The sequence below is a fragment of the Austrofundulus limnaeus genome, unplaced genomic scaffold (assembly GCF_001266775.1).
Source record: "Austrofundulus limnaeus strain Quisiro unplaced genomic scaffold, Austrofundulus_limnaeus-1.0 Scaffold20, whole genome shotgun sequence".
Classification (NCBI taxonomy): Eukaryota; Metazoa; Chordata; class Actinopteri; order Cyprinodontiformes; family Rivulidae; genus Austrofundulus; species Austrofundulus limnaeus.
In genome coordinates, this window is record NW_013952422.1 from 840,071 (window position 1) to 856,389 (window position 16,319).

Genomic DNA, 16,319 nt, shown 5'->3' on the forward strand with positions numbered 1-16,319 from the left:
TCTGCTAAAATAAATCTATAGGACAGTGAATGTAGGGGTTATAATACAGTTTAAACCTGCCACTTTCCCTAAATTATTACTGGGGACAGCTACAGCTACTTATCAAAATGCACAAACACATAAAGGAGCTTTATTTTTTTTAAGTACTCAATGCAAACTGTAAAATTAATCATGACAAAGATTATCCTGACACATATCAAATGGTGCAGTTTGAAAGAGTTTACTCTTGTAGTTATTTCCACACGTAAAACATGTAGGTCTGAAATGTGGGTATGCACTCAGCGTAAATAATGCACTCAGCTTTGGTTTAAAACCACATAGAAGCTTAGCCTCTGGACAAGTTCATTCAGGTTTGATTTATAGGGGTTCAGAATGTTTTTTTTCTATCATTACTGTCAATTTAAAGCATCACAGTTAGTAGACTAATATTTCAACTGATTTTTTTTAAGAGGGAAGACAGCAAACGACAAAATTCATTCTTTTTTATATTGACACTTTGATTTAAAAAAGAGAAAAAAACCTCTGAAGATGTATATTAAAATTTATCTTTATTGAGCAAATTCCATTAAATCATCACAAAAGCCTCAATGGGTTATAACATGTCAGAAGGGAAATTTTCTTTGTCTTATGTTTATATTTCTTTAAGCATATCAACACAAGAAGCTAACAATAAGCATATTAACACAAGAAGCTAACAGTTTTACCTGCTCATTGATCTGATAAGCTGTGGACAGTACCAAACTAAACCAGATGCTAATACTTGATGTGTTTCGTCATTACTGAGCTTTTTTAAACATTTCTCAATGCATTAACAATATAACAAATCTAACATGTATAAATTGCACACTTCTAAAAATTACTTTATCTAATAGGAATGACTAAAAACCAAACAACAAAAACACAAAACTCTGATAATCATTCCCTTTTTGTGTCCAAACAACGTGAATCTTGTTTTCTAATAAATAGGTCTTTTATTGTTGTAATCTTTTCTAAAGTAAGACCCCCTGAGGGGGTTCAGTAGGATACTGCAGTCAGCTCTTCCATTCTGTGCTGAACACAAGTTATGATGACCTTAAAGCTCTGGCAGGAAGAAAAAGCCTAATCCCAAATATGTATTAAAATTTGTTTGCACAAATACTAACAGTGAACGGAGATGTACTCAAATTAGCACATTTAGCTAAAGAGCAGAGTTAGAAATGACAAGAGCAAACCAACAAAATACTTGGAAAAGAAAACAAAGCTTCCAGCAGCACATTAAATCAGCTGTCATTCCATTAAAATCGATTTGCTTTGTTGTGGAAATCTTTTACATCCAATACAATTCTGCAAACTGATGATGTTCTAGTTTATTTTCATTTTCAGAAGGCCAGATCAGATGTTGACAGAGTGGGCGTGTTTCTTGCACAAGGGCTTGTCTTTTTTGGAAAAGAAAGGCTGGCCTTCCAGACTAGTGGAGCAGACCTGCGGAGAGAGGCGGACAGATGAAGTGTTTTCTTTTAGTCACAAACTATTTAGACAAACCGTGGCCAGGACCTACCACACACACAAAACAGGTGTCATGCCAGGTGAATCCCAGAGCCTCCAGGAACTTGTCTCCCGCCTCAATGGGGAAGTCGCAACCATGGCAGTTGGTCCCAAACATGGTGTAGTAGTCTGTTTGAATGGTACGTGAACAAAAGGTTGGTCTGTTTGCAAAAATAAACAGTTTTGCTTTAGCTACTTTTCTCTGTACCTCTTTCGCAGTATGGCTGCCCGTCCTCCATGTGAAACGTGTTGCCCCTGATTGGCTGTTGGCAAGCGGTGCAGACAAAACAAGACACATGCCAGGTCTGTTTCAGGGCATTCATGATTTCCTGCAAGGAAAAATGGACAAAAACAATAAACGCTTTATTACTGTGTTACATTGTTCTGACAGACTATTTCTAAAATATATAAATTGAGTAAGAAGTGTATGTTTTGGTTCTGGATTTTGCTGAGCCCCCATCAATGACTGCACCTAAGTGATGCACATCAGCAAACAATCCAATCTAATTCTACATATAGGATTTAATGAAAAGGTACAAGCACATAAACAGGCCATTTCCCCCCTCATTTAATTCTAGTTAATAAAACCTTGCAGACACAAATACAGTGAACACAACTCCAGGATTTTAAACCCACCCCAAGAATCTTCTGGTGGCAGCTGGCGCAGGTTGGAGCAAAAAACTGTTCATAGCAGCGCACACAATACACCTGGTTCTTCTCTTCCACGAATCCACGTTCTCCCAGGGAGGAGTGGCAGTGAGCACAGTTGAATTCCTCGGGGTGCCACGACATGCCCATGGCCACGAGGAACGGGCCTCTAGTAGAAACATGTGAGCGACAGATTCTGATCACAGTTTCTGAATCCCGTCATCAATCATAAGCATTGCTTCAGATTGGTTTACAGTAAATGCGGTTCCCTCTTGACGTACCTGATGACTTTATTGCACTTGCAGCACATGGGGGTGCGGGTACCAGCTGGGATGTGCTCAGCACGCTGCACCAGAGAGTTCAGGTCCTCTGGATGAGGCTGTGGAGTGGGACGGTCTGCTCCTTTTGCAGCAGGAGTGGTAACTTTTCCAAATGAAGGACCTGCACCCAATTTAGGAGCGCCTGAGGTGGAAAAATAATGAGCAAATGTCTACATGAAACGTAAACTGGAACAGGTTAAGTAAATTCAATTAGCACCAAAGTAAGGAAGTTTGTGTTTGTTAGATTATTTCTTTGTTTTAATAATGCTTCTTGGTAAATGGACCGATCTTATATAGCGCATCATCAAGCCCCATGGGGACTCGAAAGCGCTTTACACTACAGTCATTCACCCATTCACACACGAATGATGGTAAGCTACATTGTAGCCACAGCTGCCTTGGGGCACACTGACAGACGCTTTATGGAAATAAATTCTCTACTGTTAGAAAACCTGTTATAATTTTCTTATTAAATGGTGCCACATTTGTAAGGAACATGAATTTGTGGAACGAGCAGTAGAGCACAGTATGTGGGTTGTGCACATTAAAAATGTGTAAAATCTTCTCTGCCAAACTCTTTATTTTGCAGTCACTATCGACATGTTTTGAGTTTCTAATTTCCCCCGGTGCTACCAATCAGGTGACCGCTGTAAGATTTTTTGCCAAGAAGTATTGTTACAGCAAATATATTATTAACTAGACAGTAAGTTCCTTACTTTTTGTGCTTGGATTACACTATACATTACNAACTAATCAGTTTCAGTTCAAAAGTAAAAGTTACACAAATCAATAGTGTCTTCATTTTTTTAAATAAAATACCAACAAAGCAAAATAACTACACAGAGAAAAATATAAAACAAATTGTCTTTTAGTTGCATAAGTGTGCAGGTATTAGACATCAAATGTGATAGAATGAAATCAGTGCAAACATTTTCTTTAGAACACGTGTTTGAACAAAAGTTTTGAATCCAAAGTAAAAGTTGAAATGTTGTAAAGTGTCTAAAGAAGCTTCAGTACGTGCTAAAACATTCGGCTGTGTACCTGGTGCTGTTTGCTGTTTATGGTCTCCCCGACTCAGTAACTCCAAACACACAAGTCCTCTTACATTTAGTGATTTACTGCATCTTTAAATGGGTACTTACGGTAAAATTCCCTAAATTTACTGCATTTTTGGATGAATAAATGAATGCCCTGTACATTCCACCCAACAGCCCCCTCCATCATGAAATCTGGGCTTGTTTACTTGAACTCAAGTGAGTGTTAATCTGATAAATCAGCCAACAGAGAGCTACTGTGGCCTACGCAGCACTCTGTGGCATTTCTTGAGAAATATGTCAGGGTACATAGAGTGTCTGTTCTTGTGTGTGTGGGCAAACTTTTCTCTTAGAAGTATTGCTAATAATGACAGATGCCTTCTGGCAAATCTTTACACTGACCAGCCTGAAGTATCATGGTGGGAACTGCTGTGTTTCATGAGTGGCTTTCACACAAAATAAAATCTATATTCATTTCATTAAAAATCTATTTGACTAAAGGGAGCTTAGGGCAAAACCAATAACCTGAGCTAATTAACTGAATACCTTTAGGTTTTATAGAGCCCATCATCCTAAACTGTTCAGAGTCAGGTATTAAAGCTATTATAAAAAGTTATAGCTGAGCTTCAGTAATTTAAAAGTTGAGTTGAGCTGCCCTCTGTAGGCTGAAACAAGAAACAACATGTACAGAAGACCACCACTATTTAGGAGAGTGTAAAAAGTAAAGTAGAAACAAGAAGGTGAGGAGGGATAGGAGCCTACCTGATGGAGCTCCAGGCTGGAAGGAGGGTTTATTCTGGGCTGCTGGACTCTTGTATGTAGAAGCAGGGACGACGTTACCGTTCTTCGGTGCCACGGCAGATTTGGAAAACATTTTTGCTGCAGGCGATGTGTGCACAGCGGGAGTGGTTTTATCGACAGCCTCACTGGGAAACAAACACACTTGGTATAAATCATATCACAGATATACACACCCTTTTAAATATTGTTGCGCTGTCTCTGACTATTAATTTACTATTAGGCTACATCAATTACGGTCGCCCATCAAATACATAATTTTATCACATGAAGTTTTTCAATTTCTACAATTTGGTTGATTATATTTTACAGATAAGGCTCACAAAAAACATATTACCTTTAAATATTCTATTACATTTTGTTAAGAGATCGAGTTATATAATCTTAAGGGAATGGAGATTTTTGTAAAACCTAAGTTTCGAACTAGTTTGAAGGAGCAGAGTACTTCAGGTCTGTGGAATAATCCTGAGATTGAAGTCAAAACTGCTGGATCAATTTGTACGTTTAAAGGCTTGTTTGTTAAAGAAATCGATACAGTATAGTGTGTGTGTTGAAAAGAATTGTTGTTCGAGAAGAACTCAGTATTGTTCTTTGTACATTATTATTGTTTGAATTTATTTCGGGGGGAAAAAGAGGGACCAATATGATTTTTTCTTCTTTCTGCTTAATTTAATTTATGATTTGTGTTTATTGTATATACCGGTAGATATTTTTTGAATGAATAAAAGAACACATAAAAAAATTTAACTAAATATTTTTGCTTTTTCTGTCAAAATGCAGTGTGAATGCTTATTGCTGACAGATTTTTGCTGAAAACAGCTGAACAAGCTTAAAGTGTTTATTAATTAAACTGTTAATGTAAGTTCACTATGAACAGCTGGCATTTGCTGAAAGTAGGGGGGAAAAACAGGGAAAACCAGTAGAAATTTTTTAGCAAAAATGTGTCAAAAAAGTGGAGCAGAGCATAAATGTAGCTAAAATCAAATTGGATTTAGTAGACAGACAAAAAAGGACAGTGAAAAAAAGCTCACATTAGTAGAAATACAAAAATGTTGCATTTTGTGATAAATGTGCTAAAAAAGCTGAAATGAGCTAAAAATTTCTTAAAAAGAAATGTGCATAAAAAAAGCAGAAAGAGCAAATGTTTGCCAATTTAAGAAGTAAGAAGCTAAAATAATCGCAAAAAGTGAAGTTTGTAGAAAAATGATAAAATTAGCTGAAATGGGTAATGGCTTGAACCTTATCGAGTCCACATGGACTCCAAAGAGCTTCACACTTCATCACTCACCCATTCAAACACACATTCACACACTGATTGTGGTAAGCTACATTGTAGCCACAGCTGCACTGGGGCACACTGACACAGGCGGGGCTGCCATGCACCAGTGCCACCGGACCTCTGACCACCAACTGTAGGCAAGGTGGATGAAGTACCTTCCCCAAGGGCACAATGACTGAGATATGGCTGGAACAGGGGATCGAACCAGCAACCTACCGGTTACAGGATGACTCCCCTAAACACTCCACCACAGCTGCCCACAAAATCAGCTAAAGAAGGTTAAAGGTAGAAAAAAGCAGAAAGAAAAAGGTTGAAATTAGCAGAAAGGAAATGAAAGTTAACTGAAATAGCACAAAAAGCCAAAATAGCAACAACAAAAAAAAGAAGCTGAAGAATGCTGAAATGGGCACAAATAAGCACATCCAAATAAAAAATGTGCAAAGTACATAAGGATTTATAAACATTTGGAAGGGTTTTAAGGTGTTGAAAGACATTTTATTCATTTTCACATAAAAGTGGCCAAAAAGTGCTCCAAATGATAAATTGTAATGTGTCTTATGTGTTGATTATTATGCTGACCCAAATAAAACAGGATCACAAACACACTATGCTGCCTTGTTTTCTTAAAAATATAAATAAATCTTTAAAAATTTAGGAGAAACTGAGCAGCATGAGTCTCTATCGTGTCATTACTTGAAAGATATAACAGTGTTTTCTTTACAAATTCTTTTTTACATAAAATATTAATTCATTTTTTTCCTTGTTGACATTTGCTTTTTTCTGTTTTTGTTCATATTTTCAGTAAATTAAAGTTAAACCCCACTGCATAGTTGTAATGGTTTGAATGTATGTCAAGTGCAGAAAACATTACAACCTTTGATTTCATTTTGTCTGATAGTGATCTTTTCTTCCACTAAATACATTTTAAAACTACCAAGATAAGACTACAAGAAATAAAAGATGAGGAGAGAAGTAAAAGCAGCAAAGAAAATTGGTTTATTGAGATAAAACCATCAAAAGATGACACAGATTAGTTAGTTTAGAAAAAGAGAAAACAAAGACCCAGTGAGAAAAACAAGAATACAGAGGAAAGTGGAGGCTCAGTTGCACAATGTGTTTCATCAAAAATAACAAACATGTATTAGTACACATGCATAAATCCTAGATTACTAGATAAAAAACTATTTATTACAACATGACCATCAGTTTGCTGTCTTGTTTTGGAAATGGACATTCAACAAAAAGTCTTTGGTTAGCCAAATTGCATAAATGCTGGTAGTAAAAGTTAATAACTATGGTCAAAAACCAAACAAAAAGACAAAACAAGTGGTTTACTATTGCACATTTAACACTCGAGCTGAAACATCATGGTGCCAGTCTCTCAGCTTGTTGTACTTGTGTCCTATAACTTCTCGGTCCAACTTGCTCACTCTGATTAGCCCAATAAGACAATAAAAAGAGGAGGAAAAAGAAGGCAGTTACAACAGGAGAAAACAAAGTGAAAGACAGCACAGGTGTAAACAGAGAAGGAATTGAAGGGATTTAAAAAAAAACTGCATCGAAAGGTACACTAATAAATAACACCAAGGTATAGGTGCACTGTTTTCATTCATTTAAAAAAAAGTTCTCTCCACTGACTCTAAAATCTGTCTTAACAAGCTTTAGAACACGAGAGTCAAAGAAAAGATTAACTTTTAAGTGCCTGTGATGTCAAATTTTTGTAATAAAAATGAATGTAGTTTTGGAAGAATAACACTGATGACATATTGTAAAAAAAATATTTCATACCGCTGACATGAACAGTTGTTGAGATATTTGCATGTGAAGTAACAGGAAGTGATGTCAAAGGGGAATGTCTGCATGCGAACAGAGCGTTGCTAAAATGGCTAACAGCACAGACTGTAGCGAAGAATCTGATTTATCTTTAGATTATTTTAATCATTATTAAAGAGAGATGAGAAAGAGTCATAGTTCAAATAATATTGTTTAAGTAAAATAAAACCAGGGAGTTTTCTTTTTCAAAAGAGTTCCCCTTTTGATGTCACTTCCTGTTTCACTTTAGCTGAGCCAAGTTCAAAAGAAAAGCCAATTATGTGACATAATGGGGAAAATTGGGTATTATGCCAAGTTTCCTAAATATATTTTATTTGACTTTTTGTATTTCATGAATGTGCATGTCACAGGCACTTTAAAGCTCAGTAGTCAATCGAGCTCCCGCCCCACAAAACACCCCTCCCCCCAAAGCATTGTTGTGAAGATGTGCTGAAGTGGGAGTGTCAGAAACAGTAGGAGGTTCTCAAAGAGACAGATGGGTGTTCCATTAACATTGTATTACAGGACTGGGAAGTGGTAGTGACACAATTTCCCAACAAACTGTAGGAAACCGCATTCCAGTTAGCCATGCCACTAAGCTAGATACAACACTGTCACAGTATAAACCATGTCAAAACAGAGCTCTACTATGTACATCACGCAAATAAACATTGATTTTATGTACAGTATGCACAAAAAATGCACTACTTGTATGAGAGATTACCACCACCCTTAAATGTAAAGAGTAAAAAACAAAATGCAAAGTCAAAAACTGCTTATTAAAGAACACAAACCACTTACTTCTTTCCATTGTTCTCCAATGTTTGTTCTGCAACCAAAAAGAAGAAAAGTGAGATAAAATGGAGAATAAAGAACACATTTTGTTGGTCTAAAATCTGACAGGGGTTTGGCCCAGACCTTTCTCAGTTCCAGTCATCTGGGCAAGGATGCGGAAGGAGCGAGACTGGGTGGTACCAGTCCGCGGGTGCCAGTCCTCCGTGTCCTCAATCAGGCGCTTCTTGCTTGCATCACTCATGAGGGAGGCGTTATTCTCAGGTTCCACAACAGGTTTCCTGTACAGAAAGTAAAAATAAAATCATCACTGCTCAAGTTATTCCAAAAATATTCAAGTTAAAACAATAAAAACAGAAGAACACTCTTTTCATTTACATTTTATGCAACAAGTGCTCAACATTCAATCCAAAAAATAAATCAATCCTAAAGCTGGAGCCAGAGATACACATCAGAACTTTGCAGAGGTTAGATTTTACATTTACCTCCTGGGTCTAGCTGGAGGTGGAGTTCTGCAGATGAGCAATGAGAATGTTGTGAGGTACAATACACAACAACTAAACTCTCATCCACTCACAAACACATAAAGTGCCAAAAACACAACAAGATAGTGGAGTTTCTATGACCTAGAAAAAAAACGTGTCTCACTATTAATATCAAAACTGTGAAGGTTATCTTGGCAATAAAATTACATACTGCCATAAAGTAGTACTCTAAAACAAATCAGTGAGTCAGAGCTGCACCACAAGATGGTAGCAATGCTCCGTCAACATGGAGTCCCGTCTGTTTCTCCAAAATTATTGGATGTTTCAGAAAACAGTGTTTATTTAGAGTGCTCACATGCACAGTTTATTATCAAGTCAGTCAACGGTTAAGAGTCCAAGTAAGAACTTTCATTGTGTTTTAGCATTTGTGAGTGTCTAGTTTTAGCAGACTGAACATTACTGTCATTAATATGTTCTTTAACGCTGATGGTAGCAGCAGGTGAGCCGGTCAGGTGCAGAAGTGGGTAAAGTTCTGACAGGTGTGGCACCACTGGGTACAAACACACTAAGACAAAGACTCTAACATTATGAACCGACCCCCACTCTCCCAGATTCAGGTTTACTGGTTTGTTGATGTTAATTTTGTAGAGGTGTAAGCATGCTTTTAATAAAAAACAGAAAAACAGAGAGCAGAACACAAATATTCATTGTTAGCAGCAGCCATGTAATTCTCAATCATGGCACTAACTTGGTGTTTGTCTCTTCATCCTCCTGTGGGCAAAGAAAGGGTACATGGAAAAGGATTTAGGCCATAAAAGGAAATAAAGAAAGCAACTTGAGAATAGAAGTATGAGCCAAAAGTCCCCATCTGTGAGAACGTGCACAAAGAAAACCACAAGAAAAAACCATGCGGGTTGAGAAAAACACACACTTTTGCAAATACACTCCAAGGTCTCAGACATAACTGTGGAGTCTAAAAAGTTAATACCCATTTGATTTTGACATTTGAAAATATTGATGCCCTGAAATATCACGATATTTCACTTCTTGATACTGTACTGATTTTTAATTAAGGTTTAACTGATGGATTTAAGAAAAAATGTGAAATGCAACTGCAGTTCTCACTGTTGTTTAGTGTTCTTATTGCATAAAAATAAAATGAATTTAATCCGACTTTATTCATGTAATGCATGCTGATTTTTTAAATTACTCTTTTGGAGAAAAAAATGGAAATATATTGCCTTGCTTACAGTATCACAATATATCATGATATATCATATCATGACCCCTGTGTCGTGATATGCATCATATTACCAAAGTCTTGCCGATACGCAGGCCTTCTCTCAAATGTTGGTGTCAGTTTTACCAATCCAGCTTTGGTCAAAATTACAGGAAGAGATACAAATTAGTGGGCCAAAAATACTGCAGATGAAGCCCAGCCCTCACAGACTTTGCTTTAATGTTGGGGCAGAAACGATCATGAGGTTTCTGTTTAAATACCTGCTACACAAAAAATTCTAATCATTTTATTAATTGTAGCTCAAATATCATATATACTTAAACTGTTACTTGTTTAACACAACCTAAGATAGACTCAAGTTTCACAGTTTTTGTGTTGTTTTTTGTGAATTTAAAACTCAAAATGTTCACATGGCAATCTTGTGGCTTGACAATTAAATGTATTAAGTTAAATAGAAAAGAGGCTAACTGAATTGCTGTCAGATAATAATGATGACTGAAGCTCTTCATGGTGCTTTCATTAAACCTCAGAAACAGAAAAACATAAGTTCCATCAGCTGCGTCACTTCACCACAGTGAGTTAAAATGAGTGGCATCAGGATGTCTGAATTATGCTCCCTGTCCAGCTGCCATGAATAAAATGTAAATCTGATGTAAAACGAGTCTCGGATTTTTCTCACATGCAGCTGACGATGATGATGATGATGATTAGTGGTTCCCCTGTTTGCTTTTCAAATGAGATGCATATTTTTTGGAGGTAAGGTGTAATGGGGTAAAATCTGAAGGGAATTTTATTTTGTATTTGATGTTTGACAGAACAAACCACAAAAAAAACTCTTACTCTGCCTTAAAAAACTACAACTTTAAAGAAAAACGATGCTTGGTCAGGAGAGTGGTACATACCCATTAACATGATCTGAAAGCCCCTGGCTCTCCAAAAGCCCCCGCCTCTGTCCCATAGCTACTTCAGAAGCATTGGCATTGGAGTACAGGTTGATAGGCGTGTTATAGACGGAGGACTGTGGGACATTAGGATGGGAGGAGGGGGCTGTCACTTTGGCTTGGGATGAGGAGTTAGATGAAGTGGAGGAGGTGGAGGAGGCAGACGGGGAAGTGAAGGCGGAGTGGCCGGGGCTCATTTTGGGAGCTGGGTTCGCTGCAGCCGAGCTGGACTTCAGTGCAAATGGAGGCTGCGGTGGTTGAGAGGGGGCAGCTGGGGTGAAAGCTGACGACTCAGAGGGAATAGAGGCGACTTTGGGAGCAGCTGGGGAGGAAGACGCCGTGACCCCGGTGCTGCTACCACCCCCAAACGGCCGAGCGGTCTTGTTGTATGCAGGACTGGCCTGATTTAGTGGCTTGGTGAAAGCGGTGCTCGGAGCAGGCTGAGTGATTGGCACAGGCTTAATGATTTCCTGAGGTTCCTCCTGGATGAAGGTGAAGATAACATGCAGACGGCAAATCCACAAAAAAAAAATTCATGCACTGTAATTCACACTGGCACTACAAGATAAAAACCAAACAGTGTTGTCACTCTGCTGGATGGAACGGTATGCCTGTGCCACACAAGCATATAAAGTGCTCTAAAACAAAGTTTTTGTACATGCAAATCTAATTTATGTTTTGACATGATTTCAGAAGCGTGCAAAAAATAAAATTAAAAAATAAGCACTCTAATGCCAACAGATGAGTCTGATGTGGTCTTAAATATATGTTCACCTTGTGCACTTCATCTTTAGGGCCAGTGGAGGGTCTGTGAAAACAACAAAAAACAGTTTTAAAACTCACTTCAACATTTAAGAACAAGTTGTGCTGTCAGACTTTAACATGGACCAACTTGCAATTAAAATCAATTTAACATTGCATTTTTCTTGAAATAAGACTTTCCTTTATTATGGGATTGCATGTCTTTAAAAAAGTCCTAAGATCTCATATCTGCTTTAACAAAAGCTACAAATAAATAGTCATGCATTGTGTAATTGAGTGCCCCATAACCAGAATGCAATGAATGCCAAAGAAATCTCTTTTGTGTGAATTTGTCTCATATTTTCAGGGGAAAATTATGCATAATTTATACATATTCTAAGAGCCCTAACAGTTAAACGTTAAAAAAAAACCACAAGCTGCAACAGCTGATCCCAAAAAAATCATCTATATATGACAAGTGCTTCTCCTGACTAATGTTTAAGCTTCAAAACAAATATTTTAATGTCTTCATATGGTTGGCAAGCATGCACACTCAGTACTGTGTGAAAGACTTTATGTCTCCTGGACTAATGTTGATGTTCAGCATTCATCTGATTTATACTCATGACGGAAGCAGCTGCTACATTTTTAACTCCAGTGGGAGAAAAAGAACAGCCAGTTTGTTTTTTCTCATCTTTCTCTTGAGATGAGCAGAAAGACAAAACTGTATCCAAAAAACATCCATTTCTCTTTGATTTTATCATTTATCGAGCACTTTTATTGCTGCATTTCAATTTGACCTTTTTATGTGCGCTATAAGCACTTTCATTTTAAAACAGAAAAGTCCCTGTGCAGTTGAAAAGGTTTAAAAGAGTTGACAAAGAACTACAACTTAAACGCAACAGAAAACTATGTGATCAACGTCTCTTATTTTTGGGGTCAGTGTGCAGGAAATAGGTTCCTCATTTTCTTAAATAAATAAATAAATAAAAAAGCGAGGGTGTGGAGGTAGAGAGGCGAGTTCAGGTCCAGGCACTCTGGTATGACCCCTGACTCCCTTCCCGTCTCTGCCTATCAGGGAAACCGTCAACAAACTCTCACATTTCTTTTCTGACGGATCTGAAGCGCACAAACTCTACAACCAGGATGTTAAAACGGCCCCGCCTGGCAGCAAATGCTGACGTCACCTCTAACCATGCTCCCATTTACAATTTTCCACTTAACAGCCAAAAACACATTCCACTTATTTTTCCAGCGAGCCACCCTGACGTATCATTGTGCTTGCTTATGGAGAAACAACACGCAGCGCCAGGGTAAACAGTAAAAAGGTCCAAAGATCAAACAGCACAACCCTTTTTGAAGCCATTCCAGTTAATAATAAGGCAGTATGTATCTGCTATAAGCATCCCAGGCTGAGGCTGCTGGGTGGATTGCCTTTGTGTTTTCCCAGAGCAAACTGAACAAACAGTTGACAGGGTGGTCCCCTGAACATCTGCTCAGCTCTGGGTCTCTGCTGTCCTGCTCTTTGTGGAGCCAGACCCACTTCTGTGCTGCTATCACGAAGAGACAGAAATACAGGGCCTTGTATTAAATCTGATGTTCAAACAGAAAAGTTTGTTAATGATAATGAATATTAAGATTAATGCAAACAACTTGTCATAAAAAGGTGTTTTAGTTCCCATGAGGTTCTGTTTAGAAGCAACACTTCACTGTGTTCAGTTTAAACTAAAACAGAAGTTTGTCTAAACTGTTTTCAAACATTACAGAGTGAAGCTGATTTAGGATTGCAGCAATCTAACCTTAGCACAAAAAGCAAAGAAATTTGTGCTTGGTATATTCCTTTGCTGTAACAACGTTTCTTGGTAATAAATCATATATGGGGCACCTGACTGGCAGCACCTGGGGTACCAGAAGCTCAAGTGTCAATAGCAACAGCAAAAATAAGCTGTTTGGCAACGATTTGGCCAATTTTTCATGTGTGCAACCTACATACTCAGCTCTACTGCTCTTCTCACAAATGCATGTTCCTTACAAATGTGGCACCATTTAAAAAGGGAAATTAACATGCTTTCCAACAATATAACATTTACTGCCAATAAGTATTGTGACAACAAATATACAATCTACCAAACCCAAATTCTCCTACGTTTGTGCTAAGAATACGTCGTTTTTAGCTCCACACCAATTAGCCATTAGCTCTTCAATCCAATCACATTAAACCCTTTTTTCTCCAAAATGAGGTTGTTTAAAAAATGATCCAAAACAGGTAAGATAATCATTCACAATCTACAGAATCTTTTTTTTTTTTTAAATCTGAGCACTCATTTTATTAGGCGATATGATAAATTCAGATTAATAAAAATGAAGCTAAACTTACTTATTTCAAAAATCAGAAGATGTTTATTTTTGGAAAAGATCTTCAGCATGTCAGACTGGGTTCAAAGTGAAATTCTGCCTCTGCTGAAGACTTAGTCTCAACATGTCTGAATTCTCAGGCTGCTTCACTTTATTGTACTCAGAGATACAGATATCTACAAGATACAACAACAGGTTAAAAGCCTGAAACTCGACACCTTTCAGTTTTGGTAAACAAGTTGATAAATCTGAGACACACACACAAGAAAAAAGATTAAGTTGACTGCAGAGGACCGCTTAGAAAAAAAAATCTTGAAGCCTGTGGTGGTCATCAGAACTGATTTGCACACACACACACACCTCTCCCATAACAGAGACAGGAGGTTAACAAGAGGAGGGAGCCTGAGGGCAAAACACTCTGACGCATTTCCACCCTGCCCGTGTCTCTTTGACGGCCAAAATAAACAGTCTGGATTCTGGCATCTGACTGAATGATGAAGAGGCTAATAAGACAGTTTTCTCAACACAGACTCATGCCTTACCAGCTCAAATACCTTTTTGTAAATTACCAAAGAAAAACGATCTCCTTTTATTTTGGCTATGCGTTTGTCATATCCAGTTGTAGAAGTGAAACAATAATAGAAACTTGTTTAAACGAGCTGCAGCAACCCTGCAATTCTAATAGATAGAAATGTATTTAGCAGTACAAGCTGCAGGTTCCAAAATTTTCTAATGGTTAAATTACTGAAACCACAACAGAAAAAAACATTCCTTTAGTTTACATGTCGCTCAAATGTAAAACCAAACAATGTCAACGGCCCTACATGATTTCTTACTTCTCTTCAGACTACCACATAAGGCAGCCAAAGAACCAGTGGGGGTGCTGGGCTGTGTTACTGTCCTCCACTTCACCCTGTAGGGCTATAGCTTGTTGGGTGTGGAGTGGCTGTGACTATAAGTGAGCAGGGCTGCAGACGGAAGGAAGAGCATTCTAGGAGTTGATAGTTTGTGATTAATTTCCATTTATCTCAGAGGTCAGAAAGCAGATCTGTGAATGACTGCAGACCTGACTTTACCATGTTCCAATTGCAAGTCGGAAAACCAGTAGGATTTGCTGTTGTACACTGACGAGGCTGATTACGATCAGCAATACAAGTCAATAGCAATGGATTTATTTGAATTCAAACACTGAGGCAACATGCTCACTCTTAGTGGACAGTATTATGTGCATGGCCATTAGACCCAAGCCAATAGAGGCATAAATAAAACAGTTTATTGCTGCAGTTATCGCAACGTTTTATGAGTAAGTCTGATATATTGGATTTTGAGGTTGGGGCTGGTTAGGAACCTCAGGCTTTGAGTTTAAATTTCAACTTTTAAGTGCGTTCCATTGTATTTTTTCAACTTGGAATGCGATAATGCTGATTTACAATTACAACTGGAATGCATCTTTAACAAACAAATCTCAAAGGTTGCACAATATATAGATATATCCTTGTTATTACAATATCATTGCGTCTAATACCAATATTATAAAGGAAAGCTTGGATAGACAAGAGCCTTCCATTTATGCTCCTCCAACCACAATCAGATGAATCCTGACTGTCCACATCCAGTTTAATTAAAAGTGGCTGAAATGCTAAAGAGCACTAAGTGTTGTTTATGAGTTAATTACAACAGATTTCATAATTGCAATATTTAACACTAGTATCTCAGTTTCATATTTTCCTAATATAAAAGCAGTCCTGAACAAGTTCAAAGCTGCATAATCAAAAGAGAAATGAATATATTAAAAAAAAAAAAAGAAAACTGTCATATTTGATTTATGCCATTTCCACTGATCAAAAGTATTTCTTCAGAGCTGGTAAAAGCTAGAAGAAAAACATTCAGAAACCAAATCATCTGCACAGCAGATAAATGCATTAACCCAGTAGTTGGTACCTTCCAAAGGATTTTACATAAAAGAAATCCTGCGGTTGGATCATATCCTTGGTTGTGTTGATCTCTCTCATCTTTGAGGTTCTGCAGCTAGAAGAACGGAGCCACATGCTCTCTGACGTGGTGTTTTATTGCACTCTGCTCGTGTTTCAGTGACAATAAACAAACATCAATTATCATACTTTCCTACAGCAACTTCCCAAAGACTTCTGGTGACTAAAGTTCTACAAGATCGGCTTGACATTTGAACAAAATCATTCTCAGCATAATCTAACATACAAAAGTAACCCTGTGAACAAAAGGAAGATTTAAAAACAGAAAACTAGGACGTTTTGCTCATGTAGGGGTCACCCTGGTGAAAAAAAACTTTTCTATTGTTTTTTTCTTTGTCTTTGATTTTATATTTTTACAC

The 16,319-nt window shown here is 37.6% G+C and overlaps 1 protein-coding gene across 1 annotated transcript in view; it reads right to left on the minus strand.

Moving 5' to 3' along the window:
• Positions 1–529: 529 nt before the first annotated feature.
• The window catches only part of pdlim5b (PDZ and LIM domain 5b), a gene marked incomplete at its 5' end in the record, with an annotated part of 32,358 nt that continues 16,568 nt past the window's right edge, over positions 530–16,319 (minus strand). The window contains 10 exon segments of the mRNA XM_014003717.1: positions 530–1,461; positions 1,538–1,653; positions 1,733–1,853; positions 2,161–2,341; positions 2,454–2,634; positions 4,289–4,452; positions 8,217–8,244; positions 8,334–8,488; positions 10,835–11,355; positions 11,648–11,681. Of these exon segments, the coding sequence (XP_013859171.1) occupies positions 1,372–1,461; positions 1,538–1,653; positions 1,733–1,853; positions 2,161–2,341; positions 2,454–2,634; positions 4,289–4,452; positions 8,217–8,244; positions 8,334–8,488; positions 10,835–11,355; positions 11,648–11,681 (1,591 nt within the window).